General features: G+C 39.1%; 1 protein-coding gene across 3 annotated transcripts in view; it reads left to right on the top strand.

Annotated features, from left to right (window-relative positions):
• The first annotated feature begins 16,008 nt into the window (after positions 1–16,008).
• MINPP1 (multiple inositol-polyphosphate phosphatase 1) overlaps positions 16,009–20,701 on the top strand; it is a 57,128-nt gene continuing 52,435 nt past the window's right edge. For 2 of the 3 annotated variants that reach the window (XM_011938750.1, XM_011938749.1), the window contains exons 1-2: positions 16,009–17,052; positions 19,839–20,036. In XM_011938750.1, the coding sequence (XP_011794140.1) occupies positions 16,416–17,052; positions 19,839–20,036 (835 nt within the window). In that variant the 5' untranslated portion in view covers positions 16,009–16,415. Of the gene's footprint in view, positions 17,053–19,330; positions 19,738–19,838; positions 20,037–20,701 lie in introns of those variants that run through there. The other variant, XM_011938751.1, reaches the window with a different exon arrangement.

Here is a 20,701-nt window from a genome sequence, read left to right as displayed (position 1 = left end):
TCACTTTCAGACTTTTTGTTTAAAAATGAAGACACAGCCAGGTGCTACGGTGCAAGCCTATAATCCTAGCTACTCAGAAGGCTGAGGTGGGAGGATTGTCCAAGGCCAGGAGTTTGAGACTGCAGTGCGTAAGATTGCACCTGTGACCAGCCACTGCACTCCAGCCTGGGCTGACATAGTGAGGCCTAGTCTCGGAAAAAAAAAAAAAAAAAAGACATAAACACACATTACACATGAGACTAGGCCTAACAGGGTCAGGGGTTTCAATATCACTGTCTTTCACCTCCTTATCTTCTCCCATTGGAAGGTCTTCAGGAGCAGTAACATGCATGGAGCTGCCATCTCCTATGGTAATTATGCCTTCTCTGGAATACCTCCTGAAGGACTGTTTTGCAGTTAACTTTTTTTTAAGTATAAAAAAGACATTCCAAAATAATAATACAAGTATAATATAGCAAGTACATAAACCAGTAATGCAGTCGTTTATTATCAAGTACCATGTACTGTACATATTGTATGTATTATACTTTTATAGGACTGGCAGCACAGTAGGTTTATTTACACCGGCATCATCACAAACATGGGAGTAATGTGTTGTCTCACATTCAGCTCTGACGTATCTGGGCAATAAAAATTTTTCAGCTCCACTGTAATCTTAAGGAACTACCATTGTATATGAAGTTTGTCATTGACCAAAAGGTCGTTATGTGGTGCATAACTGTAATATAAAAATAGTTATTGTGATGAAATTATTTTGAGGGAGGGAGACAATGGGTTCGGAAATAAAATCAGTCATTTTGTTAGTTTTTATTGCTGCTGTAACAGATTATGACAAACTTAAATGTGGGGAAAAGAGAGATCAGCCTGTTACTGTGTCTATATAGAAAGAAGTAGATTTAAGAGACTCCATTTGGTTCTGTATTTGAGATGCTGTTAATCTGTGACCCTACCCCCAACTTTGTCCTTGCAAGAGATATGTGTTGTGGTGACTTAAGGTTTAAAGGATTTTGGGCTGTACAGAATGTGCTTTGTTAAACAAGTGCCTAAAGGCTGCTTGTGGTTAAAGGTCATCACCATTCTCTTAATATCAAGTAAGAGAAAAACATTTGTCTCCTGCCCGTCTGGGCAATGGAACATCTCCGTGTAAAACCCATTGTGTGCTTTATTTACTGAGCAAAGAGAAAACCAATAAGGTGGGATTTGATGGAGCAATACTGCTAAAAGGTTTATGGAGATGTTTGCATATGCATCTCAAGGCACAGCATTTTCCTTTGAACTTATTCAGGTCACAAAGATCTTTATCTATATGTCTTACTACTGATTTTCTCCCTAAAATGATCCTATTGTCCTGCCACTCCCTTATCTTTTTGTTGGTAAAGATAATTATCAATAAATACTAAGGGTGCCAGCGTGGGTCCTCTGTAAGCTGAGTGCTGGTCCCCTGGGCCCCGCTTTTCTTTCTCTATACTTTGTCTCTGTGTCTTATTTCTTTTCTCAAGTCTCTCGTTCCACCTAACGAGAAACACCCACAGGTGTGGAGGGGCAGGCCACCCCTTCACTTAAACATTAAAATAACACAGATGGGCCAGGAGCTGTGGCTCTCACACTTATAAGCCCAGCACTTTGGGAGGCTGAGGCAGGAGGATTGCCTGAGCCTAGGAGTTGGAGACCAGGGTAGGCAACATAGTGAGACCCCATCTCTACAAAAAAATAAAAAACAAAATTAGCCAGGCATGGTGGCACATGTCTGTAGCTCCACATACTCAGGAGGCTGAGGCAGGAGGATCATTTGAGCCTGGGAGGTTGAGGCTGTAGTGAGCCCAGATCATGCCACTGCACTCTAGCCAGGACAACAGAGCCAAGACCCTGTCTCTAAAAAAATAAAAAATAAAGAACAACACAGATGTATTATTGTATAGATCTGGAGATCAGAAGTTTCAAATGGGTTGGCAGGGCTGCTTTCCTTCTGGAGGACCTAGGAGGAGAATCCATTTCCCTGCCTGTCTCAGCTTCTAGAGGCTGCCCACATTCCTTGTATCTAGCCCCCACATCACTCTGACCTCTACTTCATCACATCACCTTCTCTCCCTTTGTCTCACATTTCCTTTTTTATAAGGATCCTTGTGATTACATTGGGGACATCAGATAACCCAGGATAATCTCCCAATCTCAAGATCCTTAACTTAATCACATTTGCAAATTCCCTTTTGCCATATAAGGTAACAATGATAGGTTCTGAGGATTTGCATATGGAAATAATGGAGGCCATTATTTAGTTTAACACAGTCATTTAAAAAAAAAGAAATCAGGGCATTTAACCTTCTAGAAACTGAACTGAAATTTCTCCATAATCAATAGAAAACTTTCTGTTTTCTCATGTTCCACACTAATGAAACCTGCTTTTCTTCAGTGACACCAGTTGATAAAAATAAAACTATTTCTGATTCAGTATGTTGCTTTCCCATTTGGTTATCAGTATTTTAACTGAATCATTGACCACAGTTTTATGGCAAATGTGAATTCTGGGTTAAACAAACTAAATTGAGATGCAAATAACAATTTATAACATTGATCCTGTGGGTGAATTATTTCATAGTTCCAACAAATGTACTTATGTTTACCAACTTACAATACAAGGTCTTTTTAAAAGTCATTAATTTATTTTTATTTTTGTTTTTTTTTTTTGGAGACAGGGTTCATTCTGTCTTGCAGGCTGTTGTGCAATGGCATGATTATAGCGCACTGTAGCCTTGAACTTCTGGGCTGAAGTGATCCTCCTGTATCAGCCTTCAAAGTAGCTGAGACTACAGGTATGTGTCACCACACCCAGCTAAATTTTATATATTTTTTGTAGAGATAAGGATATGTAGCCCAGGTATTTGACCCTCCAAATCTGATGTTGAAATTGAATACCCAATGTTGGAGGTGGGGCCTAATGGAAGGTATTTGGGTCATGGGGCAGATCCCTCACGAATAGATTAATGTCCTCCCTGGGTTGCAGGTGAGTGAGTTTTTGGTCTCTTAGTTCCTGTGAGAGCTAGGTTTTATGGTATTATTATTATTATTATTATTATTATTATGTATTTTTTTTTTTTTAGGCTAGTCTCGAACTCTTGGACTGAACAGACCCTCCCACCTCAGTCTCCCAAGGTGTTGAGATTACAAGCATGAACTACCTCACCTGGCCAAGAGCTAGTTGTTAAAAGAGCCTAGCACTTTCCCCCCCTTTCTTGTTTCCTGTCTCACCATGTGATCTCCACATACACTGGCTTGCCTTCCCTTTCTGACATGAGCGGAAGCAGCCTGAGGCCCTCACCAGATGTGGATGCCAGTGCCATGCTTCTTGTACAATCTGCAGAATCATAAGCCAAATACACCTCTTTTCTTTATAAATTTCCCAGCCTCGGGAATTCCTTTATAGCAACACAAACAGACAAAGGCATATGCAATTTGCCATTTTAATCATTTTTAACTGTACAATTTGATGGTATTAATTATATTTGCAATGTTGTGCAACCATTACCACCATCTATTATCAAAACCCTTTTGTCACCCCAAATAGAAACTGTGCTTATTCAGCAAAATCTCCCACTTCCCTCTCCTTCCAGCCTCTGGTAACCTCTGGTAACTTCTAATCTACCTCCTGTCTCTATGAATATGCCTACTGTAAATATTTCACATAATGATATCATACACTATCCTTTTGTGTCTGGCTTATTTCACTTAGCATAATGTTTTCAAGGTTCATCCATCTTGTAGCATGTATCAGTACTCCATTCTTCTTTTCTATGGCTGAATAATATTCCATTGTATGTATATACTGCATCTTGTTTATCCACTTATCTTTTTGTCTGTCTGTGTGTTTGTTTTTTAAAGATGGGGTTCTACCATGTTGGCCAGGCTGTTCTTGAACTGTTGACCTCAGGTGATCCGCCCACCTTGGCAAAGTGCTGGGATTACAGGTGTGAGCCATCGCGCCCAGCCTATCTGTTTTTCTTTTGTTAGACATTTTGTTTGTTTCTACCTTTTGTTTATTGTGAATAATGCTGCTATGAACATTACTGTACAAGTCACTGTTTAAGTTGTTGTTTTCAATTCTTTTGGGTATTGTATTAGGCCATTCTTGCATTGCCATAAAGAAATACCTGAGACTGGGTAAGTTCCAAAGAAAAAAAGGTTTAGTTGGCTCACAGTTCTGTAGGCTGCACAGGAAGCATAGCAGCATCTGCTTCTGGGGAGGCTTCAGGAAGCTTCCAATAGTGATGGAAGGCAAAGTGGAAGCAGCCATGTCACATGGCAAAAGCCTGAGCAAGAGAGGAAGTGGGGAGGTGCTGCACACTTTTAAACAACCAGATCTTGTGAAAACTCACAATCTTGATGACAGCTGGAGATGGTGTTAAGCCATTCATGAGAAACCACTCCCATGATCCAATCACCTCCCACCAGGACCCACTCTAACATTGGGGATTACATTTCAACATGAGATTTGCGTGGGGACAAACAGTCAAACTATATCAGGGATATACTTAAGAGTAGAATTACTGGGTGATAATTCTGTTTTACATTTTGAGGAATTGCTAAACTATCTTCCACAGCAGCTGAACCATTTACATTCCCACTAGCTATATACTAAGTTTCCAATTTCTCCACATGTTCACCAACACTAGTTATTTTTTCTTCTAATTATAGCCATTCTAGTAGGTATAAAGTGATATCTCATTGTGGTTTTAGCATCTTTTGAGTTGCTTATTGACCATTTACATGTCTTTTTTTTAGAGAAGTGTCTGTCTTTTGTCCATTAAAAAAATTGAGTTATTTATCTTTTATTTGTTGAGTTGTAGGATTCTTTATGCATTCTGTATATTAGTTTTTTGTCAGATATATGATTTGCAAACATTTTCTCCAATTTTTTGTGTTATCTTTTCACTCTCTTTATAGTGTCACTTGATGCACAATTTTGATGAAGTCCAATTTATCAGTTGTTTCATCACTTTTATTTTGATGTTATATTTAAGAAACCATTGTCAAACCCGAGGTCATGAAGATTTTTCAATATGTTTTCCTCTAGGAGTTTTATAGTATTTAATATTTAAGTGTTTCATAGCTTTAAATTTAGGTCTTTGATCCATTTTGAGTTAATTTTTGTACATTATGTAAAGGTATAGGTCCAACTTCATTCTTTTGCTTGTGGATATCTAGTTTCCCTAACACCATTTGTTGAAGAGATTGTCCTTTTCCTCATTGAGTGGTCCTGGAACCCTTGCTGAAAATTAATTAACCATCGATGTGAGTGTTAGTTCTGGCCTCTCGATTCTATTCCATTGGTCTATATTGGTCTATATTGTCTATCTCTGTGCCAAGTCCATGCTATTTCAATTATTATAGCTATGTAGTAAATTTTAATATCAGAAACTGTGAGTCCTACAATTTTGCTCCTTTTCAGAATATTTTGGCTATTTTGGAGTATTTTGGGTTCCTTGAAATTCTACATGAATTTTAGAATAGGTTTTTCCGTTTCTGCCAAAAGCGCTGTTGGGATTTTAATAGCGTGATTACATTGACTCTACATATCATTTTGAGTAACATTGTCATTTTAACAATATTAAGTCTTCCAACTTATGAATACAGGATCTCTTTCCATTTATTTAAGTCTACTTTAATTTCTTTCCAGAATGCTTTGTAGTTTTCAGTGTACAAGTTTTCTGCCTTCTTGGTTAAATTGATTTCTAAATATTTTATTCTTTTGGGTACTACTGTAAAGGAAACTTTCTTAATTTCCTTTTCAGATTTTTTACTGGTAGTGTGTAGAAACATGACTGACTTTTGTGTGATTTTGTATTCTGAAGCTTTGCTAAATTTGTTTATTAGCTTTAAGAGGCTATTTTTTGTATTCTTTAGGGCTTTCTACAGTCATATCACTTGCAAATAGAGATAGTTTTACTTCTTCCTTTCTAATTTGGATTTATTTTATCTCTTTGTCTTGCCTAATGGGTCTGGCTAGAACTGCCAATACTATGCTGAATAGAAGTGGCAAACACAGGCATCCATGGCTTCTGATTTTAGTGGAAAAGCTTGACATTTTTCTCCATTGACAATGATGTTAGCTGTGAGTTTTTAATGCATGGTCTTTATCATGTTGAGACAGTTCCTTTCTATTCCTGGTTTATTGAACATTTCTATCATAAAGGAATAACGGATTTTGTCAAATGTTCTTCTGTATCAATTGAGATGATCATGAATTTTTTGCTTCTTCATTCTATTACTTGGTGTATTACATTGACTGATTTTCATGTTAAACCACTTACATTTCTGGGATAAATCTCAGTTGGTCATGGTGTATAATTCTTTTAAGGGCTGCTGAATTGAATTTCCTAGCATTTTGCTGGGGATTTTTATATCTATAATGCATTCATAGGGGACAATTGGCTATAGTTTTCTTGTACTGCCTGTCTAGCCTTGGTATCAGGGTAATGTTGGCTTCATAGAATGACTCAGTAAGGATTCTGTTTCTCAGTTTTTTGGAGGAGTTCGAGAAGGATTAGTGTTAATTCGTTTTTAAACGTTTGGTAGAATTCACTAGTGAAGTCATCAGTTCCTGGGCTTTTCTTTGTTAGGAGAGTTTTGGTTGCTGATTCAACCAAAATTGAATATCATTACTTTTTATAGATCTATTCAGATTTACTCTTTCTTCTTGAGTCAGTTTTGTTGGTTTGTGTGTTTCTAGGAATTTGTCTATTTCATCTAGGCTATCCAATTTTTTGACATGTAGCTATTATACGTATTCTTTTACAATCCTTTTTATTCCTATAAATCAGTAGTACTGTCTTTCATTTCTGATTTTATTTGTTGAATATTCTTTTTCTTTAATCTAGTTAAAGTTTTGTCAACTTTGTTGATCTCTTCAAAGAAATTTTTTGTTTCATTGATTCTATTGTTTTTCTATTCTCTATTTCATTTAGTTTTGCTCTAATCCTTATTATTTCCTTCCTCTTTATGGCTTCAAACTCAATTGAACATAAAGTATTAATAAATTGACTTTTTTCTCAAATGTCTAAAATATTAAGCATAAATATGTCTAGAGTCATCAAAGAGCAGTCTCTTTGTCAGATTTACTGTTTAATCAATGTAAACAGCTTTCATATAATTCATGATAGAATATTACTATGTCCTTTGGAAGACACTTAGGAAAGACAAAAGGTCATTGGGCGGAACCACCCTAGATTGAATGTTAAGACCATCTTATAGTTTGCAGAACTTGTGGTAGACAGAGAGAATAATATCCTGGACCTCTTGGGTATATACAGGACAAACTGAAATAAACTCTCATTTTTAGATCATAATGTCATCATGAAACATATCAATCCGGTCTATTTCTGAAGAAAACAAGCACAATGATACAGTTTGAATGTTTGTCTCCTCCAAATCTCATGTCGAAATTTGATCCCCAATGTTGGAGATGGGGCCCACTGGGAGGTGTTTTGGTTATGGGGGCAGATCCCTCATGAATGGCTTGGTGCTGTCTTCACGGGATTGAGTTCTCACTCCTACTTCTCATGAGATCTTATTGTTAGAAAGAATCTGATACCTTCCTCCCCTCTCTTGCTCTCTTCCTCCCTGACCATGTGATACACGGGTTCCCCTTTGCCTTCCACCATGATGGAGGCTTCCTGAGGCCCTCAACAGAAGCAGATGCTGGTGCCATGCTTCTTCTACAGCTTGCAGAATTGTGTGAGCCAAATAAACCTCTTTTCCTTCTATATTACCCAGCCTCAGGTATTCGTTTATAGCAATGAATACAGACTAAGACACATGATGAAGACCCTTTGACATCCTATAAACATTGATTTCTCTCTCTGAGAGAAGAGCATGAATCTAAGTGATGCCATTACTGTACTGTGAATTCCACAACTCTTCTCAGAGATGTGGCCCATATGTTCCTAATAATGGCTTTCTAAGAATCTGTTCTGAAGAGGTACCTTCTCTCTGATTTTCATTTGCATTTCCTGCTTAGCTTACACACTTCACCTTGCCTACCCACCTGTCCTGACCCCAATAACCTCCACCATCAGACATCTCATCTTAACTACCTACTTCCTACTTTTCCCAGTGCTTCCCATGCTTCATAAACCATGATCATGAGCCAGAGACACAAGGTCATAGCTAAGGAGATGGGATGAGAAAATCACCTTCTGTGATTTTCTGTTATTCTCAATACATAACTTCAATAAAATCAAGAAAAGCATGAAAGGACATCCTAAGGGGTCAGGTGAGGTTGCAGTGGGGTTAATTGGTCAATAGTTTATGCCAATTAGGATTTCTGCAGAAAACAATGAAACACTGGTTTAAACAGTAAAGATATTTTAATTCCTTATAGACACCCATGGTAGATACACACCAGGTTTAATTCATCAGCTCAATAGCATCATCAAGGACTTAGGTTCTTTCCACTTTCTGCTCTGTCATCTCACTGTGTTGGCTTTATTTTCAAACTAGCTCCTCCCTGGTTGCAAGATAATTGCAGCAGGTCTAGCTATCATATTTGGACATGCCAACGAGCAGGGTAGTAATCCCGTCCTTGCATTTCTTCCTCATTTTAAGAACAAAGTGTTTAAAAAATTATACTTAAAATTACTGGCATCTCTGTCAATTGAAAGATGTCAATCTCTTTCATTTTTCCTAATCACTAATAACATCTACTAAAAACAAAATGTCTGTATAAAATAATTTATTTGAATAAAATAAAAGTTGTTGAGTGAGCTCGGCTTTTTAGCAGTGGGAAAGGAGGAGTGCATAGATTAGTGGAAGACAAGAAGCTAGTGGGGCTCAAGTCCAGCAAGAGCAGAAGTTTGGAACCAGGACTTCCCGGCCTTTCAGGGATTTTTTTAACCTCCTTACCTCAAATGATTTGTGCTATATAACTTGTCCCAGCTAAACTTTCTTAATCTCAACTGTTTCATTTAATCAATAACAACTACTGCACCACCTTCAAAATATCAATTTTCAGCATTTCATTTACTGAATATCATTTCCTTTCCTTCCAGGCTATTTTACTGTGTCAAATTCAATATTCCTTTGACTCAACAGGATCTCCAATCCAGTGATCCCATAAAGTGTTGAAGCTTTATTACCCCATTCTTTGTTAATTTCTTAGGACAAGAAAAACAAACTTTCCCAGAAACTCCCCAGTAGAGTGCGCCTCATGTCTCACTGGCTAGAACTGAGTTGCATGCCCATTCCTAAAACAAAACTGGCAAGAAAGATAGTTATCAAGATTGGTTTAGACCAAATCAGGATTTTCTCCTGCGGAGAGGATAAAGAGAGCTTCCTGGAAGGCAAATACTTACACATTCCAAAGATTCCAAAGACAAAAAGAGAATAAATAGTGGGTCCTTAACTAATAGTAAGTGCTACAGTATTACAGGTAAAGTTTATCCCTAGCAACAAGTGACACCTTCTGAAGTCACTATTCATTTGTCAGGAACAGGGCAAGTATCAGGAAAAGAAACACCGAAATAACTCTATTTCCATTTATTGCATTCTAGCCCTGGTTCTACCAAATATTTGTTGGATGACTTTAGGTAAAGCATCTAGCCTCTCTATCTTGATTGTCACATCCACAATATGAGATAAATATTATTCTGCATACTTCCTGGGAGAGCTGGGAAGATAAAATGAGATCGTTTTACCACATAAAGCAAAGCAACAACACTTCAATATTTTAGCTTCCCACACTGCCTATCCTATTTTCATTTATTCATTTATACTTTTCAACAAACAGTTGTTGGTAGTTTGCTTAATGTAAGATATGGGATGAATATTTTCATGATGGCCCCTGCATCTAAGTTATCATTTAGCAGTACCTGCCTTATCTCTTGTACCGAATCAGATTAGACCGCATAGGAAGTAGGAATGAAAAGGTGAGGTGGGATAATAAGGAATGTTGTTTGTGGAACCATAAAGGTTGCTTCAATTTGAGTGTAAACTGTCCTTTTTACTGAAGCAATCGCAACCAAGTGTGTGAGTTCACAGGTGCCTACGTTGTTTTTTGGCTTAGATACTGTTTGGGTTTTAATATTGACTTATATATAATACAGACAAAGCAACTTAATCAAAGAACGATGGGTCTATATACAACAGAACTGAACAAAATCTGAAAAAAGTGATTCATACATGGGCTACTGAGGCAACATGAAATGGACATTAATCAACTAAGTAAAAAACAGATTTCTTGAAGAGTTAATAAATAACTTTTGTTTTGGAAGTTCTTGTTTGGGTGAGGGAGAAAGGACAAGATGGAGGAAGGTGAACAAGAAGGCACAATCCATGTTGCTTCCGGGTTCTTCCTCACCAACTTACCTGCGCGCGGGAAAATGCAGCCCGCGCCCGGGAAGATGCAGATCAACCGAGCATGCGCCAGGTGACGTCAATCCGAAGAGATCAAAACTTACCCGGCCACGTCTATGGAGACGCCCCTATCATGCCCTTATCCCGCCCACTGCCCTCCCCCTTCCAGTACCAATGCATAAAAGTCCGCTGCCGGCAGGAGCCGGCGTGACTTCTTCCGCCCCCCGCATTCGTGGACCGGAGAACCTCACCGGAGAGCTCCGGTGCAACTTCCCTGGCCCCCAACACCTGAGGACCAGAGAACCTCGCCTGAGAGTGTGTGCATATTTGCAATAAAGCGCTGCCGCTTCCTTATGTACTTTGGCCTCATGTTTAATTACTTAGCTCTCCTAAATTGTTACATTAAATTAAATTAAGACAGTACTCTATTGTTTAAAATTAGCCAGATGTGGTGGCCTGCACCTATAGTCCCAGCTACTCAGGAGGCTGAGGTGGAAGGATCACTTGAGCCCAGGGGGAGGTTGCAGTGAGCTGAGACTATGCCGCTGCACTACAGCCAGCCTCCTGTGTGACAGAGCCAGACCCTGTCTCAAAAAGAAGGGGGGGTGGGGGACAGCAAGTTCTCTATTGTTTGAAATAATAAGGAAACATTAAATGCTCTAAAGTCAGCTAACCAATAGTCCTAAAGATAGAATGGCTCAAAAAGATTTTCCAATTTTGGAAAACTAGCATTTCAAAAAGTTCTTTTCTTTTTTTATGAATCCTAAGATTTCCATATCCTAGAAAACTAACATTTCAGAAAAAAAAAATAAAATGGTAAAACATAACTGCTATCATCTATGCCTGTTCTGGAAAAATACAGAGAAGAAGAGAGTGTTTGTCTTTTTTAAACCAGGATTTGGAAAGCCATTATTTATCTTTGTGATAGAATAACAATATGTTTTGGATGGAGGGTAATTCTGGGGGAAATTATATTTCTGAACAATAATTTTGGTTTGTGCAGGAAAATCACCATTGAACAGGACTACAAAGTGTATAGCTAGTTTCCCTCTTTGAAATGGGAATAGCAAAACATATAAAGAATATTGAAAATTTAAACTTACCATAATTTTGCATCTGGTTTCTCAAGTAGTTCTGTGGATTCAGAACCAACATTTGCTGGGGGGAAAGAATTACCAACATCAAAGTCCTAGGATGTGTCAGGGCACCAAAAGAGAAGTTCTGTCACTGTAAAATAACTCCCTTGGCAGAGCATGATAGAGACTGTAAACAGCAGGTTACTTCAATGGTTATGTGTGGTTCGGTGAAGTTTTCTACGTTAACTGAAGCACAACTCAAGCAATGCAGTGTAGCCCTGATATGCTGGAGAACAATCTAGCAGTTAGCTATCAGTGATGGTGTGGTTCCTTTTAAACAAAGGTAGCTTATAGTCTTCAGACTTGTGACCTATGCAGCCTCCATATTCAAGTGAGGTTAAAGGGCCTGCTGTTGGAACGTGGATCACTCCAGCCCTATCTGTACACATGGACCCCTCTTCTGTTGGCTTCCACTGCAACAAAAAGTGAATAAACACTAAATTAACATCTGGCAACTGTTAAAAGGAATGATGCAACAGCAGGGCAGAAAGATAAGAAAGCTCAAACTTTCTTGGCATAGGCACAAAGTTCGTTGCTCAATGTAGTTATGAGATAATAAATATCTATGAAAAACTATTTGTCAGTTTATTTGATTAAGAGAGAAGTGATAATATGAAACCCTTTAATTCTGCTTAATAAAAGCAACTGATATTTATTTGGGGGCAGGAACTATATAAAGTCTTTATGTAAACTGTCTCATTTAATCCTCTCAACAGTCTCATGACTAGGTGTTATTATCCCCACTTTACAATTAAAAAGAATTGAGGCAAAAGAATTTAATTTGTTTAATATTTCACAGGTCATAAGAGATGAACCTGGAATCTGAAAACCAGAAAGTCTAACTTCTGAGACCATGTTCTTAGTCCAGTATTGTATATGCTTACATAGACAGCCTTCCTATTTCCCTACAGAATTTAGCTGTTTCCTTTCCTTTATTGTTTCATCCCCAGAAAACTATCTTAGTAACCTCTTTAAAAGTAAAGTAGATGGCTGTAACTTAAAATACTATATATGATACCATGTAATGTATTTTTTTTTTTTTTTTTTTTTTTGAGATGGAGTTTTGCTCTGTTGCCCAGGCTGGAGTGCAACAGAATGATCTCGGCTTACTGCAACCTCCACCTCCCAAGTTCAAGTGATTCTCCTGCCTCGGCCTCCCAAGTAGCTGGTATTACAGGCATCTGCCACCATGCCCAGCTTCTTTTTTGTATTTTTAGTAGAGATGGGGTTTCACCATGTTGGCTGGGTTGGTCTCGAACTCCTGACCTCAGGTGACCCGCCCACCTCAGCTTCCCAAAGTGCTGGGATTACAGGCATGAGCCACTGCGCCTGGCCGACACCATGCAATCTTAAAAGTGGAATGACTATTTTTGAAGTCCTATGGATAATCTAGCAAAAATAATTGAGCTTATCCTTTAGTATAGCGGATTGATTAGAAATGAAGTTCTACTCAAGACCCATTATTGTAGGAACATCAAGTTCAACTTTTTTTCTTTTCCACTCTGAAAAAATACAACAGATAATGTTTGCTTCTAAATAAAATTGCACAACCACTAGCAATTCATTCTCAGTTGGATCTCCAGAGCTGACCATATAAACTTCTACTTGTTTCTCCCATTCCTCTGAGTTGTCAATCCTTTCCCATTACTTTCCCATTTCTCTCAGTTACAAATCCAAACCATTTCCACATTCCAAGACTTAATTCCTATTCCCCCATCTTTCAAACTTGTCTCCTATGTTACTGTGGAAACTGAGGCCATCAGGCTTGAATTCCGTGAACTCTCTCCTGCCAGATCTACAAATTTATCCTCATGTTCATCCACCCTTCTAACATTCTCTCAGAAGATAAGGTCTCATCTCCTTCTGGCCCAAATCAAATTTTCTACCTGTGTTTTTGGTTCCATCCTCTCCCATCTCTGCAAGGACCTTGAACTATTAATTTTCCTTTCTGCCTCTTGTATTGTGTTAGATTTGCCAAATATATTGCTCCTATACTCACAATTTCTTACGAGGGGAGGCGATTTTCCCATGATCTCTGCAAAGGGATAGCCGTGTTTTGCACTATGCAAACTTCTCTGTACTACATGATTGGACCAAGTGGTCACCTATGTCAAAGGGCAGCCAATTTACAGACTGCCCAGACAATTCAGACATGGTCTGGTATGAAATGACGAGCACGGCCAGTGACTTCTAAATTTTTTCAAAGGCTGCTTAGTGCTCTAAGAATGAGATATCCATTTTAAGTGAGATGAGTGGATTTTTATCATTAGAAAAGTTATGAAGTAATCTTTGATGCATGTGTTGCCTATGAAAGTCATTCACTTTATTGTTCAGTGGGAGTAAGTATAATCCATATAATTGCTAGAAAGCTAGGCATCAGTGCTATTATTGGGACCAAATTTTCGTAAGTTAGCTTTTTCTTCAAAGACACTGTTACATTCCTCTTTATAAGCCCATCACCATCTTTACTCTTTTTCTCTTTAAGTGTCTCCTTGGTTTAGAGAGGTGTGCCTCTAAGTTTAGGCGTGCCTGTAAATGTTAAAGAAGAAGAAAAGGGGCCAACCTATGAATGCTGAAAATTTGGAGACGTTCTGTGCAGGAAACCATCTTCAGGGCAACAGATGTTCTTTTTGATATGCTATTTTGTAGCATGTCAATGCCTGAACATTAGTAATGATGACTAATATAGTGGATTGATTAGAAATGAAGTTCTACTCAAGACCCATTAATGTAGGAACATCAAGTTAAACTTTTTTCTTTTCTACTCTGGAAACATAGTTTTTACTCTGAAATCATAGTTTCCACTCTGAACATAGTAATAACACTGAACATTAGTAATGATAAAAATATTTATAGCAGCCTATTATATGCATTTTAAATACATCATCTCTGATTGTCATGATAATCCCATGATACAGGTTCTAATATTACCAATTTTCAGATTAAAAAAACAAAAAAAAACCAAAAAAAACTAAGGCCCAGAGAACATGGGTAACTTCCCAAGATCACTCAATGAATAGGCGGCAGAGGTAATTAGAGTCTGGGTCCAAAGCTTAAGTACTCTTTGTCTTCTTTATACTATATTTGGCTTTTTCCTAGCCAAAAACAAGGAGGTATTGCTTACTTTTACTTTATCATTGTTATTTGGCATAACATCAAAATAATTAGGAGCGGATGTACTTAAGTGTATAAAACAGGATAAAATCAATTGATGAGGAATTAGGATAAGGAAAATAAAATAAAACTAGGGCAAGTTTCATGTATAAAAATGTGTGCTGTGCCATACATTTTGTAAGTAAGAGTCTCTAAAGATTGCTTCATAAAAAGTGAATAATGACTTTGGGAACACTTGGTAACCCCTAGGACTCAAAAGATTGGGTGTGAGAAGTGATCATTAATAAGCATATGTATTAGGCAAAATATAGTGAGATGAACCTGGCACAAATGCTCGCTGAATGCACTTAGAAATATCAGGCAACTCATCCTATAGAGCATACAGGTTAGAATGTCTATTTTAAGAAGGAGCGGATATTTACTAAATACTAATTCCAGCAAAGTTCTACAAAAATATCACTGGCCATGAATATTCAGGCATTGACATGCTACAAAATAGCATATCAAAAAGAACATCTGTTGCCCTAAAGATGGTTTCCTGCACAGAACGTCTCCAAATTTTCAGCATTTATAGGTTGGCCCCTTTTCTTCTTCGTTAACATTTACAGACACGCCTAAACTTAGAGGCACACCTTTCTAAACCAAGGAGACACTTGAAGAGAAAAGGAGTAAAGATGGTGATGGGCTTATAAAGAGGCATGTAACAGTGTCTTTGAAGGAAACGCTAACTTATGAAAACGTGGTCCCAAGTTCCTTAAATCTGGATCACCATACGACTTTTGTAATACTTATTATTTCCCCAGCTGGCATATAAACTGGAGTTCAAGTGGGAAAAAACAAGGTATTGTTCAGATTTACGATTTTTTGGATCAGGCAAAGATTCTGAGCAATAACCTATTAAAAAACCCAGCTACTGATTTGAGTATGTAAGTATATGGGAGGAACGTATGAGGAACACATGTGTCTGGAGTGGTGGTAAATACAGAGCATGTTTGCTTCGCAAAACAGATTAGCTCATACTTAATAATAGAGTAAATCTGCTGAGCCATGACTCAATGCACCCAAATTCTCTAGATTGCTATGTCTCTACTCGCTAAGCCTTCGGGATCAACAAGCACACAACTTTGAGGGTGCTGTCTCACTGATGTCCATATGAGCTCTGGTAGTCCAGGTCAAGATTATACCAAAGATTCAGGACTTAAATTCCTGCAGAATGTAAGCCCCTTTCCAAGTTCTCTGCTTTACTGTATCCTGTTTATTTTCAAACTCAAATGGAAAAAAAAACAAAAAAACACCTTGGGCTTCAAGAGGCACCCTGCAGCAAGGCCCAGCGATGTGAATTTTCAACAACCGTCTCAGGCCGATTTCATGCTGACGGTTCAGGCACTATACTTTGAAAAACACAGTATCACAGCTATCCTGTTTTGGCAGCCTGGGAGGCTAAGGTTTAGTCTGGGCTTTATTCACACCCAAAACAACTAAAAAAGCGGAGGAGTCTTTGAGTCAATCCCTGAAGCTCTGGCTAAGAGGAAACTCGCCTACGCTCCGGGGCAGCGACGCCGGCTCCACCTCAGCCACGGCTGTCTCAAGCTCCTCCGGGTTTTCCGCCGGCTCCACCCGAGCCACAAGTCTACAGGGTTCCTCCGACCTTTCCGCCGGGACGCAGGACCCACCGCCAGCTGCCGGTACCTCCTCGAGAACAGCGAAGCGCATCCCGACTGCTGTCGGCCGGAAGCGCCCTCCAGACCCGCCCCCTGCCCTCCGGAGCCGGAAGCTTGGCAGCGGCAGCCGGCTCGGCGCTCTCCACTGTCTGCACCGACAATGCTCCGCGCGCCCTGCTGCCTCCCCAGGACCTCCGTAGCGCATGCCGCGGCCCTGGCTGCGGCGCTGCTCTCGTCGCTTGCGCGGTGCTCTTTTCTAGAGCCGAGGGACCCGGTGGACTCGTCGCTCAGCCCCTATTTCGGCACCAAGACTCGCTACGAGGATGTCAACCCCGGGCTGCTATCGGGCCCCGAAGCTCCGTGGCGGGACCCTGAGCTGCTGGAGGGAACTTGCACCCCGGTACAGCTGGTCGCCCTCATTCGCCACGGCACCCGCTACCCCACGGCCAAACAGATCCGCAAGCTGAGGCAACTGCACGGGCTGCTGCAGGCCCGCGGGTCCAGGGATGGCGGGGCCGGTAGTACCCGCAGCCGCGACCTGGGTGCAGCGCTGGCCGACTGGCCTTTGTGGTACGCGGACTGGATGGACGGGCAGCTAGTAGAGAAGGGACGGCAGGATATGCGACAGCTGGCGCTGCGTCTGGCGTCGCTCTTCCCGGCCCTTTTCAGCCCTGAGAACTACGGCCGCCTGCGGCTCATCACCAGTTCCAAGCACCGCTGCGTGGATAGCGGCGCCGCCTTCCTGCAGGGGCTGTGGCAACATTACCACCCTGGCTTGCCGCCGCCAGACGTCGCAGGTGACCCCTCGGGCGGCCCGTGTGCTGTCCGGTCCTCCCACCCGCCTTGGATCCCTCCCGCCTTCCCCAGACCCTGGGCTTTTCTGATGCCCACAGCTCTCTTTCCCCTGTTCCCAAGCCGTCATCCCTCGGGCTACGTCCATCCCTGTCGCGGGGTATTACAGACTTGGCTATCTCTTTTTCCCCTTACACGTATGTTCATTTATTCATCAGGTGTAATTTCAGCATCTTCTACACGCTCCCTGGTTTAGTAGAGTTGGGAATCCAACAGGATAGGGGACAGACAGGTCTCCCGCAATTTTTGCGCCCCCATTCCCAAATTGAATTGCCTCTTCGAGCGCCAACCCATCCCTTCCCCCTTCCCTGGCGTCTAGTTTCACAATTGGGCGCACGTTTTAAAAAACAGAATCTAGAATTTTCTTCCTCAGGCTTTGCTTCCGATACTAGTTTTCCTTCTTCTTCTTCTTCTTCTTTTTTAAACTTATCATCTTCTTCAAATGACAGTTTTAGACTTACAGCCTGTTTTTAAGAACCTGATCTCAAGCTTTTGTGCCCTCCTTTTTTCTTCTGTTTTGTTCATGTTTTTACTCTAGCGTTCCCATCATTGTAGCTGTGGTCCATGGTCACACGCAGTAAGTTAACTCATTTATTCCATTAATTATACTTTTTCGAAATTTGAGAAATCATCTAGTAAGGCCCCATTATTTCACAGGTGAAGAACTCGAGCCCAAGAGTATGCCTTCTTAATTGTCTTTTTTAAGGTCTAGAATCCAAGTCTTCTGTTTTCCTAGAATGGTTCTTTTTCTCTTAGAAAATGTTGTAATAGTTACAAATAATAATGATAGCATACACCTCATGCTTATTGTGTGCCAGGTATGCCTCACATTTATTTTACAAAATCCTTACAACCACAATCCAGAGTTGATAGTATTTTTCCCCATCTCAAAGATGAGGAAATTGATACACAAACACATTAAATAATTTGCCCATTTTCGTACAGCTACCTGTGGACCCAGGAAATCTGATTGAGAGCTTGCTCTCTTTACCATTTTGCTATACAGCTTCCATTTGTCCAATAGCATACCTGATAAGAAAAAAAACAGGTAACACTTTTGTACCACAGAGATGAACAAGCGTTAATAGTTTCTTGATCACTTTTAAGGCCAGAATTGAAGTGAGGATTATTGTTTAGCTTCAAAGCCCAAGTGAAAAATTAGAAGTAGGCTGGTTTTGTAATTTCTTCTGTAGCTGTTGAACAGTGAAACCATCTGTAAGGGATTTCTCCACTGATTCTGTGTCATGTTATTGTGGATAATTCAGTTAGCTGACTTGTGTCTAATTATTTGTTGAATTGTGTTTTTTTAAAGATATACTTTTTCCATTAACGGGTGAAAATTCCTCATAAATCTGTTAAATTAACAGAATGTTGAAAGCAGAGCATATTTTAATATAACGCAGTATCTATAGTGACTTTCTGGAACAAGTGAATTTTTGTTCTCAGATGGCATTGTGAAGACTGGCATTTGTCTCTCAGTACAGAGCCAGGGATGAAAATATTACGGTTCGGAATAAGCCCCCTCCTGACTGTTTTCAGTCTCAGATGGTAAACCCTTTGCCTGGCCACTTTGTTATTCTCTATAGACAATAGTTTTGCCTATTATGTACATCTGGTCTTTTGAGGGAGTCTGCTGAATTAGATTTGTAGTTTTATAGAAACAGAACAATGCCTTTGTTTTTGTTTAAAGACTAGCAATAATTAGATAGTAACAGGGATAAAATACCCAGATCCACTTGGGAAATTACATTTTAGCAGCCACAGAAAAAAGGTGATAAAGTTAGCTTATTTTCCTTGTCAAGATATTTTCTTAAGAATTGCAATCCAGTTGACAAAGTGGGCAGAATTATCCATTTCAAGAGAGACACTTAAACATACATATTGATATTTTTTTGCATACACATCCAAAGCCCAGATAAAACTATATTCAGTTTTCTCATATTTTATGTACAAAATTGATATACTTGGTGTTCTTTTCATGGTAAATTGTTGGATAAGTGATTGAAAAAAATGTGTGTTTTGAATATGACTGAAAATAAGGGCATGCCAGTAGTTGAAGAATGATTATGCATGCTTCTCCAATACATATTTGTTGCCAAATTGGGGGAATAATGTAATTTATTAAAGTCTAAATAGAAAGCCCCTTATCTGGGGCTTCAGTTAGAAGATAAACTAAGTCACAGGCACCAGCACAGTGAAGCGCAGGAGACCCGGAACATCAGTGCGTTTTGTGCTGTTGTCAGTCGTTTTTGTCCAAAGCAGAATCTTTTGTAAAGTAACACAGAATTGGGAAAGTCAATTGAGAAAATAAAATACTCTGTTTAGACTTTGGCTTAGAGTGAAAAAATAGATTCCATATGTTGAATTCTCTCTCACCTTGTAAGTGGAAACTTTGCTGATTTTTAGTTTGCTTTCTCAAGTTTTCCGTGCCTGACAGAAACAATACTTATAAATGTATAAAGCAGTTTCATTGCGTAGCATCACTACAACACATTTGATCTTCAATCTCTGTTTCTTTAGTCTTTTCTAGCTATTCTCATGCATTACAGACATTATAAATCGGGAATAATTTTACCCTATGACTTTCGTGATCAGTATGTGCTTATTTCAGCTATGCGGATTAGTAAGATGTTAGTGTTCCTTTTTCACACTTAACATTTTCAATAATTTGAAACTGTCGTTTATGTCAGTGATTTACAGATATATATATATATTTTTTTCTCTCTTTCAGATATGGAGTGTGGACCTCCAAGGGTTAATGATAAACTAATGAGATTTTTTGATCATTGTAAGAAGTTTTTAACTGAAGTGGAAAAAAATGCTACAGCTCTTTATCACGTGGAAGCCTTCAAAACTGGACCAGAAATGCAGAACATTTTAAAAAAAGTTGCAGCTACTTTGCAAGTGCCAGTAAATGATTTAAATGCAGGTAATATGCCTGTTGTCTTTAAACTTATGGTTTAAATAATTTTGAACTGTGAAAATGAAAAATAAGGAAACAGAATTTTTTTTAAAGGCCCACAATTGATTTAGGTTAAGAAAATGATATGTTCTAGGTCAAAAAAATTGTATACCTTGTGCTTACTATTTACTGTGTTTAGATTCATATTCTTCTTTGAGTGTTATTTAAATTAATGCACAAGATTCTAGCTATATTCTGGAATTTTTTTGAGGGCAGAGTATATAAAGCCTCAACTGTAGGCATTATTTTTAAAACAAATTATCTTTTCTGAATTTCCCCCTCATAAAGTGATACAAATGAAAAAATCATATAAATTCTTTAGCTTTTGAAGCAGTTCAAATGTACCTGTTAATGTGTAAGAGAGGTAAGTTTTAGAAAGTGGGAAGCAAAGTACTATGATGTTTTTTGAGTCTTTTATATGTAGCCTTGCTGAGAAGATGAGTAGTCATGTCTATTATAAGTTATTGCAGTGGACGGGCTGACCATGCAGCTTAGCATCCAAACTGGTGGGACACTTTTGAAAGTGAAAGGGAACACTATTAATAATTTTGCCAGGAAAGCAGGTGGGAAACCAGGGCACATGGTCACCCAGTAATGGGAGATTAAGAAAATAAGATTTTTTTGTTTTCTAG

This window comes from Colobus angolensis, unplaced genomic scaffold (genome assembly GCF_000951035.1).
Source record: "Colobus angolensis palliatus isolate OR3802 unplaced genomic scaffold, Cang.pa_1.0 Scaffold177, whole genome shotgun sequence".
Taxonomy (NCBI): domain Eukaryota; kingdom Metazoa; phylum Chordata; class Mammalia; order Primates; family Cercopithecidae; genus Colobus; species Colobus angolensis.
This window is presented reverse-complemented; position numbering and strand designations above follow the sequence as displayed.